We start from the raw sequence: 17,228 nt of genomic DNA, 5'->3' as shown, positions 1-17,228 counted from the left end.
TGTTGCCATCACAGAAATAAATTACATTTTAAAATATATCAAAATTAAAAACATTTGTTTGGTAACACTTAAGAATTGTGTTATTAATGAACAAAATGATTAATGTAAATATTAAAGTTCTAGTAACTATTCACTATTAGCTAATCGGTAACTTCTATTTTTAACCTAAAATAACTCAAAAGCTTAGAATGCTTGAGTAGTTAAATGATGGAATGGTTTTCTAAAGTGTTACTGAAAAATGAATACCCTGGGAATTTAAGCAATGGCCTTGCTGTTTCTACTGATTGAGCTACAGTAACACTATCACTATCACTAAGCAGCGCTTCATTCTCTCTATGGTACCAAACACACACATAGAGGCACTGTGAGTGTGTAGATCAGAACGCTTTGATAGTCTGTGTACAAATTGTTTTTCTGAAGTTTATAGTCCACATACAGCTTACATTACCCCACATTCCCTCAGCCTTTCTTCTATTTAGTTGATTTTGTCTCTCGGGAATTCATTATTATTTTTCCTGGTTCCTTGTCTTCTTTAATTTTTTTCACTCAGGATGTAGGGCATTACTAGTTGTGTCTTGTTTGAAGTAGGAATTATTTATTGACACAGAGGAGACACAGAGGAGGAGAAAGAGAGTGAGAGAGTTAGTGGATGAGATAGAGAGCATATGAGGTAAATCTCTAGAGTGATAGTCATTTGCAAACACATATCTGTCCCGGTGTCCTCGTTTTCCATGTTTGAATAAGTGTGTGTGTGCATGGTTTGGGGTTTGTTTAGCTATCCTTTGGAGACACATGTGTCTACAGCAGTTATTTAAATATGATAACATGTCTTTGAGGATGGCCTTATATGTAAAATCAATTCATAATTTTTTTGTTTGTTTTAATCCTACAAATGAATAGCCTGGATGCCAGCCGAACTTAGTCCCGCCCACAAATTTTTTAGATCAGGCAGTTCGGTCTGGCCTCGCTCCATAGAGGAGTAATTATCCCCGAACAGAAACGGTTCGGACCAATGAAATCATCAGGGCGGGCTTTAGACGATGATGGACAGATGATAAACAGTAACGTAATCATCACGTCATCAAAGGGGCTTGGATTATATTTGTTCAAATCCTAAACAGAGAGCTTGTTTGTATCTGCATTCACCTTCACAATTTCTCTCAAAAATTATGATAATGTTGGGTAAGTACTCTGTGTATCATTCAATTATTTTATTTTTTTACAACACCGGCAAAGATCGTTTAAACTTGGCAACCCTGTCTGCACGCACGCACGCTGAAATAATTATTACAACAAAACCCGCCAACTACTAGCCCTCCGGAATCATTCTCCGTAAAAAAAAAAGGCGTTTGGGGGGTAAAATTAGTGTTATTTTGGAATGGTTGCCTGCTAAAATCCGCACTCATGGGTCTATATATCACATAATAGTCGCTTACACCCGCGGACATAGAAAACAACCCGCGGAAAAAAATGCGGACTTGGCAACACAGATTCGTTGCTCTGACTGGTTGTAGGTCTATCCAATTGAGGTCTTTCCTGGTTCGGTTGAAACACGTCCCATAATCACAGCCCAATGGAGCAGTTTCAGACTCATATTCTGACTAGAATTGAGTATGACCACGTCAGGATAACAAATTAATAAATAAATAAAAGAGTAGGTTTAAAGTAATAAAAGTAAAAAAAAAAAAAAAAAGAAAAGAAAAAAAAAAGTCTATGATGTCCTCATTTTGATAACAGTGCATGCTGTTTACACACATTTCAGGCACTTAAAGGACAACTCGGGTGAGAAATGAACCTAGGGGTAATTAACAGATGGTCACCGAGTAGATCGTTCTCTGGGATGCGTTTTCGTGAAAATCGAATGTAAAGAGTTTTATCTTTAAAAACAGATTAGCTTATAGCGCTTGTCTATGGGGCACCGGGTAGTGAACTTAAATCGCTAGTTAATACCACTAACAATAGCTTCATACTAAGCGTTCGTGGTTTGACTTATCGAGACTGTTTTCCAAGATGGCTCCTGTCCGTAAATGCGTAATGTGCTGTATTTATAAAGTATCTTCTTATTAAACTGTTTGTACACTTACGAAGTTCTCAATGCTTCGGTTTGCATGTAGGGACTCTCATTATGCTACCGTGTTAGTGTGAGGCTATTTTGAGCCTTGTTAGTGGTATTAACGAGCGATTTAAGTTCACTACCCGGTGCCCCATAGACAAGCTTTATAAGCGAATCTGTTTTTAGAGATAAAACTCTTTACATTCGATTTTCATGAAAACGCATCCCAGAGAACGATCTACTTGGTAACCATCTGTCTAGGGTCATTTCTCACCGGAGTTGTCCTTTAAGGGATAGTTCACCCAAAAATGAAAATTCTGTTTTGAAAATTCATTTGTCATTTACTTACCCTCATGTTGTTCCAAACCTGAGTTTCTTTATTCTGCTGAATACAAAAGAAGATATTTGGAAGAATGTTTGTAACCAAGCAGATAGAGCAACCATTCACTACCAGAGTATTTCCCCCCCTACTATGGTAGTGAATGGTTGCTCTATCTGCTTGGTTACAAACATTCTTCCAAATATCTTCTTTTGTGTTCAGCAAAATAAAGAAACTCATACAGGTTTGGACCAGCATGAGGGTGAGCAAAATATGACAGAATCTTCATTTTTGGGTAAATTATCCCTGTAAGAGCTCTATCTTTGGAGAGGTAGAGGACACTGGGACGAATGACACAGGTCAGCTGTATAAAATGAGGTGAGATGCTCAGCTATATATACATGTTATAAGTAAAGGCTTTCTTACCAGAGGCTGTTTATTTGAAGAGTGAATTTGTTGTTTGATGTTGAGAAAGAGAGAAGATGGAAAGAGAATGTGAGCTGAAAATCACTGAAAAGCCCTCAAAGTTTATGAATAATTGATAACTTGAGAGATGCTCCTTAGTTTTAGTAAACTTTCCTTGTTTTTACTGATACATAAAAATAAATACAAAGCTTTTGGAGTGTTATTGTGTTGTGGGTGTGTGCATCTAAGCATAGGAGACACCCCTCGCTGCAGCCTGTAGCACGATGACGTAGCTGGATAAGATCCAATACGTACTGGATGGTGGTGCGTTATGGCGACGTCATTCTGATCTCTGGGTTATAATGTGTATACACTGGTCTTAGGTTACATGTATGATCAATATTGTATATAGACGATGTTCTAACCTGTGTAGTAGTTGCACTGATAAATAGTAAGAGATAATTATTGATGAATAAGTCATTTTTTTAATAAATGTGATGCTTAAGTTATCCTAGTTTCTCTCTACATACATGCAAAACAGTTAACATTTTAACATATTTTGGTTATATTTGTTGTTGAGTGGAAACAAGAATGAGCAAGTAATTGTCTCTGTAATTTTAATCCTCAAGGTACAGTACAACAAGATCTGTAACAACTTAAAATAACAGTACACATTCAAGGGAAAATGCAAAACGTGTGTCCTGATGGCGTGAGCATGTTATTAATAATTGGTTTTGCGTGAGCGGTTTGAGTATTTATCTATCCACAGTTTACCAAAACTCTACTGCACATGCGTATATGACATCAACAAAATCTGAATGAAACCACCGCACATGGGCACCCGTGTACGTGTTGGATCTGATCCAGTACGTCATTGTGTTACAGGCTGCAGCGAGGACCCCTTGGAGAATAGACCTACTTAGGAAAGATAACACATCTATACTATTCTTACTGTATCTGCATGTGTCATGCCATTCTTTGTGTAAAAAGTGATTTTCTTACCGATCAGTAATAACATTATTAATATTATAACAGGTGAAGTAAATAACACTGATTATCTCTTCATCACGACACCTGTTAGTGGGTGGGCTATATTAGGTAGCAAGTGAACATTTTGTCCTCAAAGTGTGTAAGAAGCAGGGAAAAGAGCAATGGGCAAGAGTAGTGGATTTGAGGGAGTCTGACAAGGACCAAATTGTGATGGCTAGACGACTGGGTCAGAGCATCTCCAAAACTGCAGCTCTTGTGGAAGGAACAGTGGTGAACCGGTGACAGGGTCATAGGTGGCCAAGGCTCACTGATGCACGTGAGGAGTGAAGGCTGGCACATGTGGTCTGATCAAACAGACAAGCTACTGTAGCTCAAATTTCTCAAGAACTTAATTCTGGTTCTGATAGAAAGGTCAAAATACACATTGCATACACATTTGTGTATTGGGCTGGATATCCGCAGACCAGTCGGGTGCCATGCCCATGCTGACCCCTGTCCACCGCCGAAAGCACCAACAGTGAGCATCAGAACTTGACCACAGAGCAATGGAAGAAAGTGGCCTGGTCTGATAAATCATATTTTCTTTTTTATCATGTGGATGGTCGTGTGTGTCGCTTACCTGGAGAACACATGGCACCAGGATGCACTATGTGAAGAAGTCAAGCCGGCGGTGGCAGTGTAATGCTGGGAAACCTTGGGTCCTGCCATCCATGTGGATGTTACTTTGACACTTACCATCTACCTAAGCATTGTTGCAGACCATGTACACCCTTTCATGGAAACAGTATTCCCTGTTGGCTGTGGCCTCTTTCGTCAGGATAATACACCCTGCCACAAAGCAAAAAGGGTTCAGGAATGGTCTGAGGAGCACAAGGAGTTTGAGGTGTTTAATTGATCCATGGAGGCCCACCCCTAACTTACAAGACTTAAAGGATCTGCTGCTAACATCTTGGCGCCCGATACCACAGCATACATTCAGGGGTCTAGTGGAGTCCATGCCTCAACGGGTCAGGGATCTTTTGGCAGCAAAAGGGGGACAAACACAATATTAGCAAGGTGGTCATAATATTATGCCTAAACAGTATATATATATATATATATATATATATCGGTGAAAAATTATATATACCTGAATAAAACTGTCAAAAAGCTAGAGCTTTATATCTGAAGATGTACCACACACACACACACACACACACACACACACACAAGCACATGCTCCATTTACTGTAAATTACTCTGCTGCAAACTGACACGCTACACACAATGTGCGTCATACTGCAAACACACCAGGTGCTGTAAAATGAGTCCATGTCCTTCATCATTTCATGATGTTGTGTTTCTTGGTACATGCTCTCAGTCGTCTCAGTCCATCTGTCTCTCCGTATCTGTCTGTTTGTCTAGTTGCTCCTCTAGTCTGCCTCTGCCCATCTGTCTGCCTCCGCTTCCCTCCTTCCTTTCCTCATCTTATTCAATCTCTTTCTTTCTCTTTTTAGTTCACCTTGAGATGTCTCTCTTTTTCATTCCCTATGTGTTTTTCATCATTCCTCAATTCCACACTCATTTTCCTCTCTTTCTTGGTATGCAGGTTTGTGTCTGCCCTGCGCCCTTGGTATGCCTACTTGCTCTCTTTCGCTCTCTTTCCCAATATTCCATCAATCATACCTCCCTCCCTCCTTATCGCTCTCTCTCTCCGGTACAGTGCAGAGTGCTGAGTGGTTCAGTATGTGGTTGCTATAGTAACGGCAGCAGGGAGTGGGGGATGTGCTGCTAATTTAAAGACCCACCAGGGCTGTTAGCCATTGATACAGTTATACGTTTGATTTTTGTATCCTAGTCTAATTATTATAAGTGCTATATAAAGGTTACAGCATCTGCTGTTTGAACCGAGGAACATGTCTTGCTGTTATACTACAGTAAAGTGTCATTGAGTTTGATCAAGAGTCATAACTGTCCTACTTAGCTCAGCGCAAATGTTCACCATATGTCCATTAAAACCAGTGCTAACTAGACAGCACTGAGCTAACATTAGCCTTTCGTATTCAGAGCACAAATTATTTCTCATTATTCTTTTCACATTCATTTTCTCTAAAAGAGATTTCAAAACAATTCAGACAAACAATTCTAAGACATGAACCAAATCAACCAGCTCCAGAATGGATCCCATTATAAACCTTGATTTGAAGGGAAAAAAGTATATGGCATTAAATGACTGTCTTTTCATCAAATTAAATGTCAGAATATTTAAATGTACACAAATATTGAAACCAGTCTGTTGTGCTATATATTAACATTTAGCGTTGACTGCCCATCACAATGTTAATGTATAAGTAATTCTGCAATGTACTTTTTTCAGCAAGGATGCATTAAACTGATCAAAACATTACAGTGAAGACATTTATAATGAATACATTATGTTCTTTCAAACTTTCATGTCATCAAAAAATCATGAAAGAAACACTATTGCATTTCTACAAAAATATTAAGCTTTACGACTATATTCAACATATTCAACAATAATCAAATCATCAAATCAGTATATTAGAATGACTTCTGAAGGACTGAAGTCTGGAGGAATGATGCTGAAAATACAGCTTTGCCATCACAGGAGTAAATTACATTTTAAAAACATTAAAATCGTACTTACCCCGAACGTTACTGTATATGTACTGTATATCTTGTACATATTAATATGCCAATTGAATCACGACAATCTAAAATACAGAACAGAATATTCAATTATTCGCCATAAAAAACAAGGCAACTTTACTGTAGAATGTCACTATGTTAAGTTACAAGGACAGTCTCTGAAGAGAAACCTGCTCAAGGACATGGGTTATAATTCAAGCATCGCCCCATGCAACCTTTTTCTTACCCACCCAGATCTTCAACCACTAAACTACATTATCCAATATGCTAAAAATAAGCTGAGGGACTTGGACTGAGGGCTATATGAATCATTCTTTAAGGATGAACAGAAAATGCTATTGTCATTGTTGATTATAAGTCTTGTATTATAAGTCAAAATATCTATGTGTGTGTGTGTGTGTGTGTGTGTGTGTGTGTGTGTGTGTGTGTGTGTGTGTGTGTGTAATAAAATGTATGTGCTCATGCATTGAGACCCGCCTGCAATAACGTCATGGCTGGTTTTAGAGCAAGGTTATTGTGAGTGAAGGACGGTCTCAGCAGAAGTGTGTGTGTGTGTAGGTGTGCGAGGATGTGAGCTAGACACATGGAGGAAAATTTGTGTGCTCAAGCTGCATCTGTTGAGAGAGAGAGAGAGAGAGAGAGAGAGAGAGAGAGAGAGAGAGAGAGAGAGAGAGAGAGAGAGAGAGAGAGAGAGAGAGAGAGAGAGAGACAGAAGGGTGTAGATGTTTCGCTCTAAATGGCACACTCACAGGAGACCCGGCTATGCGTAAAGCTTCAAGGTGTTGTACTGCTCATCAGGACACTGGCACTGTGTGTTATACTGTATGTCACATTAGTAAGCTGTATGTGTGATTGTGTGACTGGTGTCTGAACTTTGATCACGCACATCTACTCTGTTTTTATCTGTCACTATGATCGGATGAATGTTTGTATGTTTCTCTATTTAAACTTGCAAAAAGCTGGTAAGAGAGCGGAGATGGGGATATAAATGCATACAAACACAGACAGTTCCAACAGAAACTCTGATAACCTTGATGCAGTATGCCCCAGTTGTCATCATCAGGGAACATATACATGCACACACACCCACACAAGAACGAATGTTGAAATGTGAAAGGAGTTCTTGAATTGATATTTTCAGTACATTCTTAAAGATGAAATGTGTCATTTTTGTACCATTAGCATTTATCACCAAAAATATCAGGTGTGTTCTGCTTCGACAGCTTCAAATGGACACTTTTCCGGTGTTTGTTTTCTTTATCGCAGATGAAGTGGATAAGATGTAGTATTTGTCAAATAACAGACGTTAACATGTTTCAAAAGAAACATTTCACAGATGGTGAGATATTTTCAAACTAGTTTGATATAATTGCCATGTGATCTTGTAGTGTGTGCAATGCGAGTTGGAAGGTGGAACTAATCCAACCAATCACAGTGGAGATGATATTTAAGGAAAAATCACGTAATCACTTGCATGAATTTCTTGCATGAATTTTCGATGTTGGTCGGGACTGTCTCGTCTTGACCAAATGTCTTTTGTGCACCTTGTCAGCGTTGTGTTGTGTAGTATTCACACTGCTATGACAAGACAACAACAGATGAGAAAGAAACCTTGTTGTGTAGTGTGAGCACCACAGCAATTCAGACAGTCCTGTAATGTGAGCTTGCTCTTAGCAGAACTGAGGCTTGTCAGAATAAACATAATTCATTGTGTTCATCAAATGTTATTGATGTTACTAGTGAATCATTGCTGCACTGCTTGAATTCAAACACACTGCATGAATTCAATCACACCTAATTACTTTTTTCAAACAGGTTACCCATCTGCCATTGGTTGTACAAAGAGATATCCCGCCCCTTGTTTCACGCCACTGGTTAAACCAGTGTTATAATGTCAGGCTGGTCTAAGTAAAAAGTGTTTAGAGAATATAGGAATGGTTCAAAGTTTTCTTTTCACATTAAGCCGAAATAGACACATTTTTTTAAACTTAAAAATCGAAATCATTTAAAAATGCTAAATGCCTGTTTACCTCTGCTTCTTACAGCAATTACTATTTTGTCATGCGTTTTGTGCATGTATGTCTGCATTTGTGAGATTCAGCATTTTAACACTGTGCTGTTTGTCACTCCTCCTCAACAGGAAAAAAAAATGTACTCTAATCCTTTTTCTTCTTGCTTTTTCTTCCTTCCTCTCTTCAATCCTGTCTCTACCACTGCCTTCCTCTTCCTTGCCTCTTTGTGTCTCTTTCTTTCTCTCCCCCAAAGGATCCTGCTGACAGTAGTGGTGATATTCCGGATCCTGATCGTGGGTATAGTGGGAGAGAAGGTGTATGAGGACGAACAGATTATGTTTATCTGTAACACGCTGCAGCCAGGTTGCAACCAGGCCTGCTACGATAAAGCCTTCCCCATCTCCCATATCCGTTACTGGGTTTTCCAGATCATCTTGGTGTGCACACCCAGCCTCTGTTTTATCACATACTCAGTGCACCAGTCTGCCAAGCACAAAGATCGCAGTTACAGCCTCCTACACGGGCCGTACATCGACCACGGACATGGACCGAGCCGCAAGCTCCGCAACATCAACGGAATCCTGGTGCACCCGGAAAGCAAAGACGAACGCGACTGTCTGGATTTGAAAGACATCCCCAACATTCCGCAGGGGGTCACATACTCTAAAAGTGCCAAGATGCGTCAACAGGAGGGCATCTCCCGTTTCTACGTCATACAGGTGGTGTTCAGGAATGTTCTGGAAATTGGCTTTCTTGCTGGCCAGTACTTCCTGTATGGATTCAATGTTCCCGCCATGTTTGAGTGCGATCGCTACCCCTGTGTGAAGGAGGTCGAATGCTACGTGTCACGTCCCACGGAGAAGACAGTTTTCCTGGTGTTTATGTTCGCTGTTAGCGGGATCTGCGTGGTGCTAAACTTGGCCGAGCTCAACCATCTGGGCTGGCGGAAGATTAAGGCTGCGATCCGTGGCGTCCAGGCTCGCAGAAAGTCCATTTGTGAGATCCGGAAAAAGGATGTGTCCCACCTCTCATCTGTGCCCAACCTGGGCCGCACTCAGTCTAGCGAATCGGCCTATGTCTGACAGCGAATAGGGGAGGGGCTTAGACGAGGTTGGGAGTGGCTGATGAGGCGACGGCCACGCCCTGTGCTGCAGACTTGACACTGCTAATTTTATGCATAGATCGGACAGGGTGAGAGGGGGGAAGGGTGAAAATAAAAAAGACTTGGGATTCTAAACATTATGGAGAATAAAACTGCTTTTTCAGACTTTAATGAATGCTGGGGATCAGAACGAGGGCTCATACTTGGAACACTAACACACACACACACACATTCTGATATCCCTGAGCCCCGCTTATAACAACAAAAGTCTTCCAACAGAAAAAGAGAAATTTAAGAAACAAAATTGAGTTGCTTGATGTCAAAAGAGATAAAAGATAAATGGATAAATGAGAGGACTGCTCAGCATGTGACTCAGAAACATTGTAAAATATGAACAATTTTCTCCAGGGTCAACGCTGAGACATCACTCACATTTTGAACAGCCAGAAAGAGAAAAAAGGAGGACAAACAAAAGAGTATAAAAATGTACCTCAGCACAGACTCCTCTACGCCTCTCCCCCACTTGCTTTCTTTCATTTCATTTCTTTCTTCTTTCTCTTTCTGCATAGTTTTATAGATATGCTATAGCTATTAAGTATACAAGGCAAGAAGAGAAAACACGGACTTTCATCTTCTGATAAGCCACCCCCACGTTTGCTGGAGGGCCATAAGAGACTCCATCCTCATGCAAAAATCAACATTGACACACCACAGTCCCCAGTCCAAATTCCTCTGTTTCACCAACCCCCGAATCATTACTGTACATATCTTAGAATATCGATAATGAAACATCCATGTATTTCACACATTGAAGTGTAGCTTTTGCCATTATTTAAAAACAATTGATTGCCAAAAAGAACAAAAAAGGAGAAAAAAGCAAACAAAAAAACAATAATTGTGTTGTTTATCTGCATTTGTTCTGTAATGGACAGGGGAAATAGTGATTTTATACTATGGGCATTTCCAGACAAAGGCATGTTATGATGCATCATTAGAATGGCTAGATAGTGTTACGAGCTGTGTATAGAAACAGATTGTTTCTTTTTTGCACCCAGTATTTTTGAGGTGTATTCTGAAGCATGCGGGAGGAGATCTATAGCTCTATATGGGAATGACAGCGAGAGTCTATACTGAGTAAGGCTCCAATGCAGCAATAATATATAAAGATATATATATGAATTATAAATATATGTCATAAAAATAAATGAATAAACTATTAAAGAAATAAATGAAATATAGTAGCATAAAGAGTTCTTCTTGACTTGTTTGTGTGTGGACATACATGTATTTCCATCCAAGTGGGCATGTTGCTGGAGGGTTTTTATCCAGACTGCAATCATTGCAGAGATGAAGGCAATGAAAGCATAAATCGCAGACTCTTAATAAAAAAAACAATACACAGCACTGAATCACCTGCATAGATGTTCTCTGAACACTGTGTGTGTGTGTGTGTGTGTGTGTGTGTGTGTGTGTGTGTGTGTGTGTGTGTGTGTGTGTGTGTGTGTGTGTGTGTGTGTTTTACCTTGACCCAGATGGAAAATCATTAAACACTAAATAGGCTGACACTAGCTGGTTTTCCATCCAAATCTTTCGAATTTTTAATTGAATTTGTGAACATTTGGCTTAAGAGATTGTGCAAAATTACATGTTTTCATTAACTAGTATGTACATTACTTTAAGGACCCTCTTCTGTCGTCATCTTTGATATTAGAAAGAACGGAAACAAATGGACATATTTCTTATTATTTTATTCAGTATTTATTATAATTTAATTATTTTTAAATAATAAATCCACCTTAGCATTGAATTAGGATTTTTGGGGGTTGATATTACATATCAAGCTTTTATATGCAGGATTTCTTGTGAATTCAAAATTTGCATTTTATTGTTGGAGAGTGTTAGCCGCATGAATAGCCAAATGAATCCACGATCTTACCTGAATCATTAGCAGCAAAGAGAGAAGCTGCTAAATAAAGACATAGAAATTAAATGGAAATGAGTGTAGATAAGACAGTGTAATGGTTGCTAACTAAAGTGGAATGAGTCAGAGCTGTTAAACAAGCTAAGTATAGCTCCTATTGTCTGTGCTGCTTCATATGGAATACAAATGATCCTGCTCTGCAACTGTTTTATTCAGGATCAGTGCTGTCCTTAAAGTTATTTTAATTAATACTGTTAAATAAATGTTTGGAAATAGGTCTTCTGTCATATTTATAGTTTTTTCTTTTAGGTAATCATACAGACATTCTCAGAATGTTAAAGCTAATATAAATTTTCAGATGAACTAACAAAACATGAAAGTACCTACCTTTCTTTCTTTTTTTCTTTCATTTCTGTCTTTTCTCGTATCATTTGATCATTATAGGCTTCCAAAAAAATCTATGGCTTTGGTCACATTATGACACACTCACATACACCGGTTCATCATCTTTGTGGGGACTCTCCATACGTAATGGTTTGTATACTGCACAAACTGTATTTTATCCCCTTACACTGTTATAACCAGCATATCACACAAAACTTTATGCAATTTTATATATATATATAAAAAACCAACTAATTCTGTATTATTTTAAAGCTCAATTTAGGTCCCCATTGTGACACAAGTCTGCGTGCATGAACACGCACATACACACTTTCAAAAAAAAAATGTATCATGCCACAAGGATAAGGATTTCGGATATTGCCATTGTTGTGAGGACATTTTGTTCCTGATAACATAGAGTTTACCTGAACCACACACACACACACACACACACACCCATGCGTGCGCTAACATGGTGAGGCCTTTCTATTTACTTCTGTTGTTTTTGTTGATTAAAACATGTTTTCTTTCCACTACCCCTAAATCTATTTTGTTTCTTTTTTTTATACATTATTTCATTTATTCAACTATTTTCCTCTTTTAGTCCCCACAATATAGAAAAAAAACTGATCCAAACACACATACACAAAATTACTCTCACAGAAATATTAGAACTGGGTTGTAACTGCAAAACAAATACAAATGGGAAACAAACTGCAATGTGTATAGTCAGTGAAGAAATCCTTTTATAGAAATAGTTGTTATCTCAAGCTGTGTTTTCTTAGTACTAAATCTACTTTGCGTCAACACTGATATCAGTTTATTTTTTATGACTCATCCTTACCAAGAAAGGCATGCTGCTGTGAGCACCAAGTTGTGCTGAGGAACACTTAGAGTTTCAATAATACCAGAAACATTTATTATTTACACTACAACAGTGATATTGCAATCACACCCTCCTATACATGCCAAATGATTTAGCATTAAAAATTAACTCCTACTGAGAAAGTGAAAGAGAAAGGCAAAGGCAGAGCGTATGCTGTACATAAAATAGAGAGAGTGCTAAGTGTATTTGCCTGCTAAACAAGTGAGAATAAAATATGCACAGCAAAACATGAACCTATCTAACCTTTGATCCTGCTGACCTTTGACAGTGAAGCAAAATCTATTTTGGTCTTTAACTGAAAAGCAGTAAAGCAACAGCAAGCAGGAGGAGCCATGGAGACTTGGTCATCAGTGTCCTTTTGCTTTGTGTTTTCCTGATGCTTTCTGGTAAAAACTCTCTTTAATTATAACAAATAATATATTGTGAACCAGTGCAAAAACATAAAAAAAGTCCAAATTAATTTGAATAACAAAATAGTTTTGAGAGAGAGTTGTGTATTTAATAAATAGTAAATGTCAAGAACAACAACAATATGAATATAGCATTATTAAAACAATAACCCCCTAAACATTGTTAAGGGGACGAGTTTTACTCATGAGAACATAATGAAGAGTAAAATGTTCAGCTTTAACTGTAATGAAATTGATCTGAAAATCCATTAATGAAAACATCAATGCAATGAGAACCACAGTAAAATCAGAAATCAATATATTGAAATCAATCAGTATATTTATACTTATCCGTACGAGTTCACACACATGCAAACACACACACACATACAAAGAGGTCTTTTCCACATTTAGATCAACTCAGATCTAAGAGAGAGACAGAGTGAGAGAGAGAGAGAGAGAGAGAGAGAGAGAGAGAGAGAGAGAGAGAGAGAGAGAGAGAGAGAGAGAGAGAGAGAGAGAGAGAGATGAAAGTAAAAAGAAGAAAAAGGGAATCAAAAAGAATCACATCAGAGGAAGAAAGCAGACCTAAGTGCTCACAGCTAATCTGCTGCGCTCCAACTCCCAGACAAAACCGCACACTCATGCATACACACACGAACGCTTAACACACTGTCACTTCAGCTTCACAGGTACAGTGCTTTAAGTAATCTAGACTTCTCATGATTTCCCCTTTGTTCTCTGGAGATGGTTTTCTGAATCTCAGTCAGAAGTATACAATCCCTTTCTACCATACACATTACAACCTAAAACACTGTTTACTTCAGAATGCAAACACCAGAAATATGTATTCTCTTGTACAAGAACCCCAGAGTTATGAAAGTGTATTCAGACAGCATGGTATATAATAGCAAACAGCATCAAATATTTACCAGTAGTTACAGTGACAGTCTTTAGCAGATCCAGACGTTACGTTTCTTACATGACGCAAGTAAATTATGAAGAAAGTGGGAGAGAGACTGACTTATAAAAAGTCAGTAATCTTTCTCAGACTGACTGAGAAAGATTATAGCGACAGTAGAGATGAAGACTACCACACACCCATCAACAACACACACAAACACCACATACATGTAGGCCTATACCCAGCAAGCAATTTTGCGTTTTAAAGATGTATAATAGCTGTGTCCAAACAAAGCTCTGAGGTTTGGGTTGTCAGTGAAAACTTAACAGATGTCTTACCATAGCCCACGAACAGACTATAGTCATCTAGAACAGTTGTTCTCAACCTTTTTTCAGTGATGTACCCCCTGTGAAATATTTTTTTCAGCCAAGTACCCCTTAACCAGCGCAAAGCACTTTTGGTTGGAAAAAAAGAGACTTAAAACAGAGCACTGTGCCATAGTGTCTGATTTATTAAACTTTGTAACAGATAAATATATTTATTTTTACGAAATTATACGAAAACCGGAGACATTTCCTATATGAGTGGTCATATAGGAAAATATCACGAAAAATCTCATATGTTATTTTATATATATATATATATATATATATATATATATATATATATATATATATATATATATATATATATATATATATATATAATTTAAAAAATGAAAAGCAGGGACAATACATGTTTTAGCATTATAATAGTCCCTATATTGTGATTATCATTAAAAATTATTATGATTTAGTTTGATTATTAGGATTTTTGTTCTTGATGTAATACAATTTAAAAAACAAACAAAAAAAACAATGAAAACTGTTTCTGGTAAGCTAACAATTTTAAATTACCAGTTCAAAAAATATTGTAACATGACTTAATAAAAACACATTACAATTTTTTTCTAAAAATATTGTAACATTTATTTTATTGTATTTTTTTTTTTTTTATTGTAACATTTATTTTATTGTATTTAAGGATGGGGCCCATTCAAACTTCTGCCAACAAAGACAGAAAGTTGGAATTTTTTTATTTTATTTATTTTTTACATTGTATAACTTTCAATTCGACACAAATTCTCCCTAAACACCCATAGGCTCCATACTTCCAAAAAATTGTAATACTTTTACAATTCAAGCTATTTTTCTCCAATTGTGAGGCATTATTTTTCAGCCTAAGTAATCTATTTCCTGTGAATGTGTGCAACTTCTGATTCCTTAGCTAGGTAAATAACTAATGACAACAAAGTGTCAAAAATAATTTAAAAATAATAAAAATAACCCAAAAATAATAAGATACAAATTCCAGTTTGTAACATCAACCGTTTTTGTATAGCTAAAATAACATGAACATGGACAGGCCATCAATATGACGTAACTGCAAAAAAACATAAACAGAGCTTGACCGCCAAGGTCACTGCAAGGTAACATGGGGAGAGAGTCTAACACAAGCTCTGAGAGCAGAGTTGGTGAAGAGTGGACTGGTGGACACTAGACACGTTTATTAGTCTTGATTAGGTCACATTTAAGGGACATTCAACGTGTCAGAGAGAGTAGTGTGTTTATTTTCGATTATTTCATTCAGCTTCTATAGATGACTGACGAGCATGTAAAGGTTAGCATAAAATGAGTATGTGAAGTTGTGGGTGGAGTTGTTATGTATCATGAGTTGTGAGTTACAAATTATGTTGCGGGTTAGAAAAAAATAGCTTATAAAAGGTATAAAAATTCCACAGAAAATCAAATTAAGTTAGTAAATATTGGTCCTGAATGGAAAAATTAATTTCTGTTGCTGCTGTGAACTGACCACAGTACAGAAAATAAAGAATATTAAAAGTTTCAACATCAGCTGTCCAAGCGCAGCCTAAATCATAAAACACACAGCAAAATATCAACAAAATCCCAGAAAATATCAAGATATTTTTGTAAATATCACATAACTAAGAGCAAATATAATTAGCTATCAAAACAACAGAAGTTAATAGAACATCCCCACCAACAAATATGCGAGTGTGTAGACTTAAGAAAGCAAAGAAAGATAGAAACAGAGAGAGAGAGAGAGCAAAAGATGGTGGTGTCTTTGTGAATTAGAGAATGGGAGCAGTCAGGTATAACAGCAGCTGGAATAGAGTTACATAATGCAGATACAGCTCACCTTATCTCACATGGATAAATATAAGCTTTATCATTACTATTAGCATGTGAAACATTGCGTGTTTACTAACACACGTTGTCCATAAAAATCCCATAATGCTGCTTTTGTACAAAATAATATTCAACTGGAAAACAACATGATGTTTGTTTGATAGTGTACACAGCTGGATGATAAAATAACGATTGCTGTTTTCCTGAAGAGAGGGTGTTTATCATAATGAACTTGTGGGGTCTTCTCTGCAGTGATATGATGGACTCTGACTGTGTGGGCTGGGCTAGTTTTCCCCTACTCAACATTCACAAGCTAGCAAATCGGTCCATGTCCAGCAGCGTTTTATATAGTGTAAACAAACCAAGCAGCTTATTCTTTTTAAACACCATAAAACCTCACTCCAGGCAAGTGGTCCTTTGTGCAGTCTATATACATTTTCCTACAGAGCTGAGATGTATTTTTACAAGTGTTTTGTTCTTTTGTGTGGTATTGTTGATTGTATATAGCGCAATGCAGCACTCTGCAGTGCTGGTTCAGACTTAATACATTACTGAGAGTGTTACTGAGATTAGGAGCCTCTTATAGTCTTGGTGTAAAGCAGTGTGTGTGTGTGTGTGTGTGTGTGTGTGTGTGTGTGTGTGTGTGTGTGTGTGTGTGTGTGTGTGTGTGTGTGTGTGTGTGTGTGTGTGTGTGTGTGTGTGTGTGTGTGTGTGTGTGTGTGTGTGTGTGTGTGTGTGTGTGTGTGTGTGTGTGTGTGTGTTTGTGTGTGTGTGTGTGTCTTGAGGAATGACCAGAGAAAAGTGCAGTGGCAGCAGATCTGGTCTGCAGCTCAGCATTCACCATCAGCCCCCCGTCAAAGCTCAACCCCACCCCTAGAGAGGGATTCTCCTTCAGCGCCTCACTTCAATTTTAATAATCAGCATGCTCATACTTGAATAGTACATGATAATGATAATACCTGAACTGGCCCATTTCTCACTCTTCAAACATTACACTTTCACAATCAATTATCTGCATCCAGTTT

The 17,228-nt window shown here is 37.8% G+C and overlaps 1 protein-coding gene across 1 annotated transcript in view; it reads left to right on the top strand.

Moving 5' to 3' along the window:
• The window catches only part of gjd1a (gap junction protein delta 1a), a 15,392-nt gene extending 4,689 nt beyond the window's left edge, over positions 1-10,703 (top strand). The window contains exon 2 of the mRNA XM_067438532.1: positions 8,682-10,703. Within this exon, the coding sequence (XP_067294633.1) occupies positions 8,682-9,510 (829 nt within the window). The 3' untranslated portion in view covers positions 9,511-10,703. The remainder of the gene's footprint in view (positions 1-8,681) is intronic.
• The last annotated feature ends 6,525 nt before the right edge of the window (positions 10,704-17,228 follow it).

The sequence above is a fragment of the Pseudorasbora parva genome, chromosome 3, assembly GCF_024679245.1.
Source record: "Pseudorasbora parva isolate DD20220531a chromosome 3, ASM2467924v1, whole genome shotgun sequence".
Taxonomy (NCBI): domain Eukaryota; kingdom Metazoa; phylum Chordata; class Actinopteri; order Cypriniformes; family Gobionidae; genus Pseudorasbora; species Pseudorasbora parva.
The sequence above is the reverse complement of the archived record's forward strand: the minus strand, read 5'-3'. Positions and strand labels throughout refer to the sequence as shown.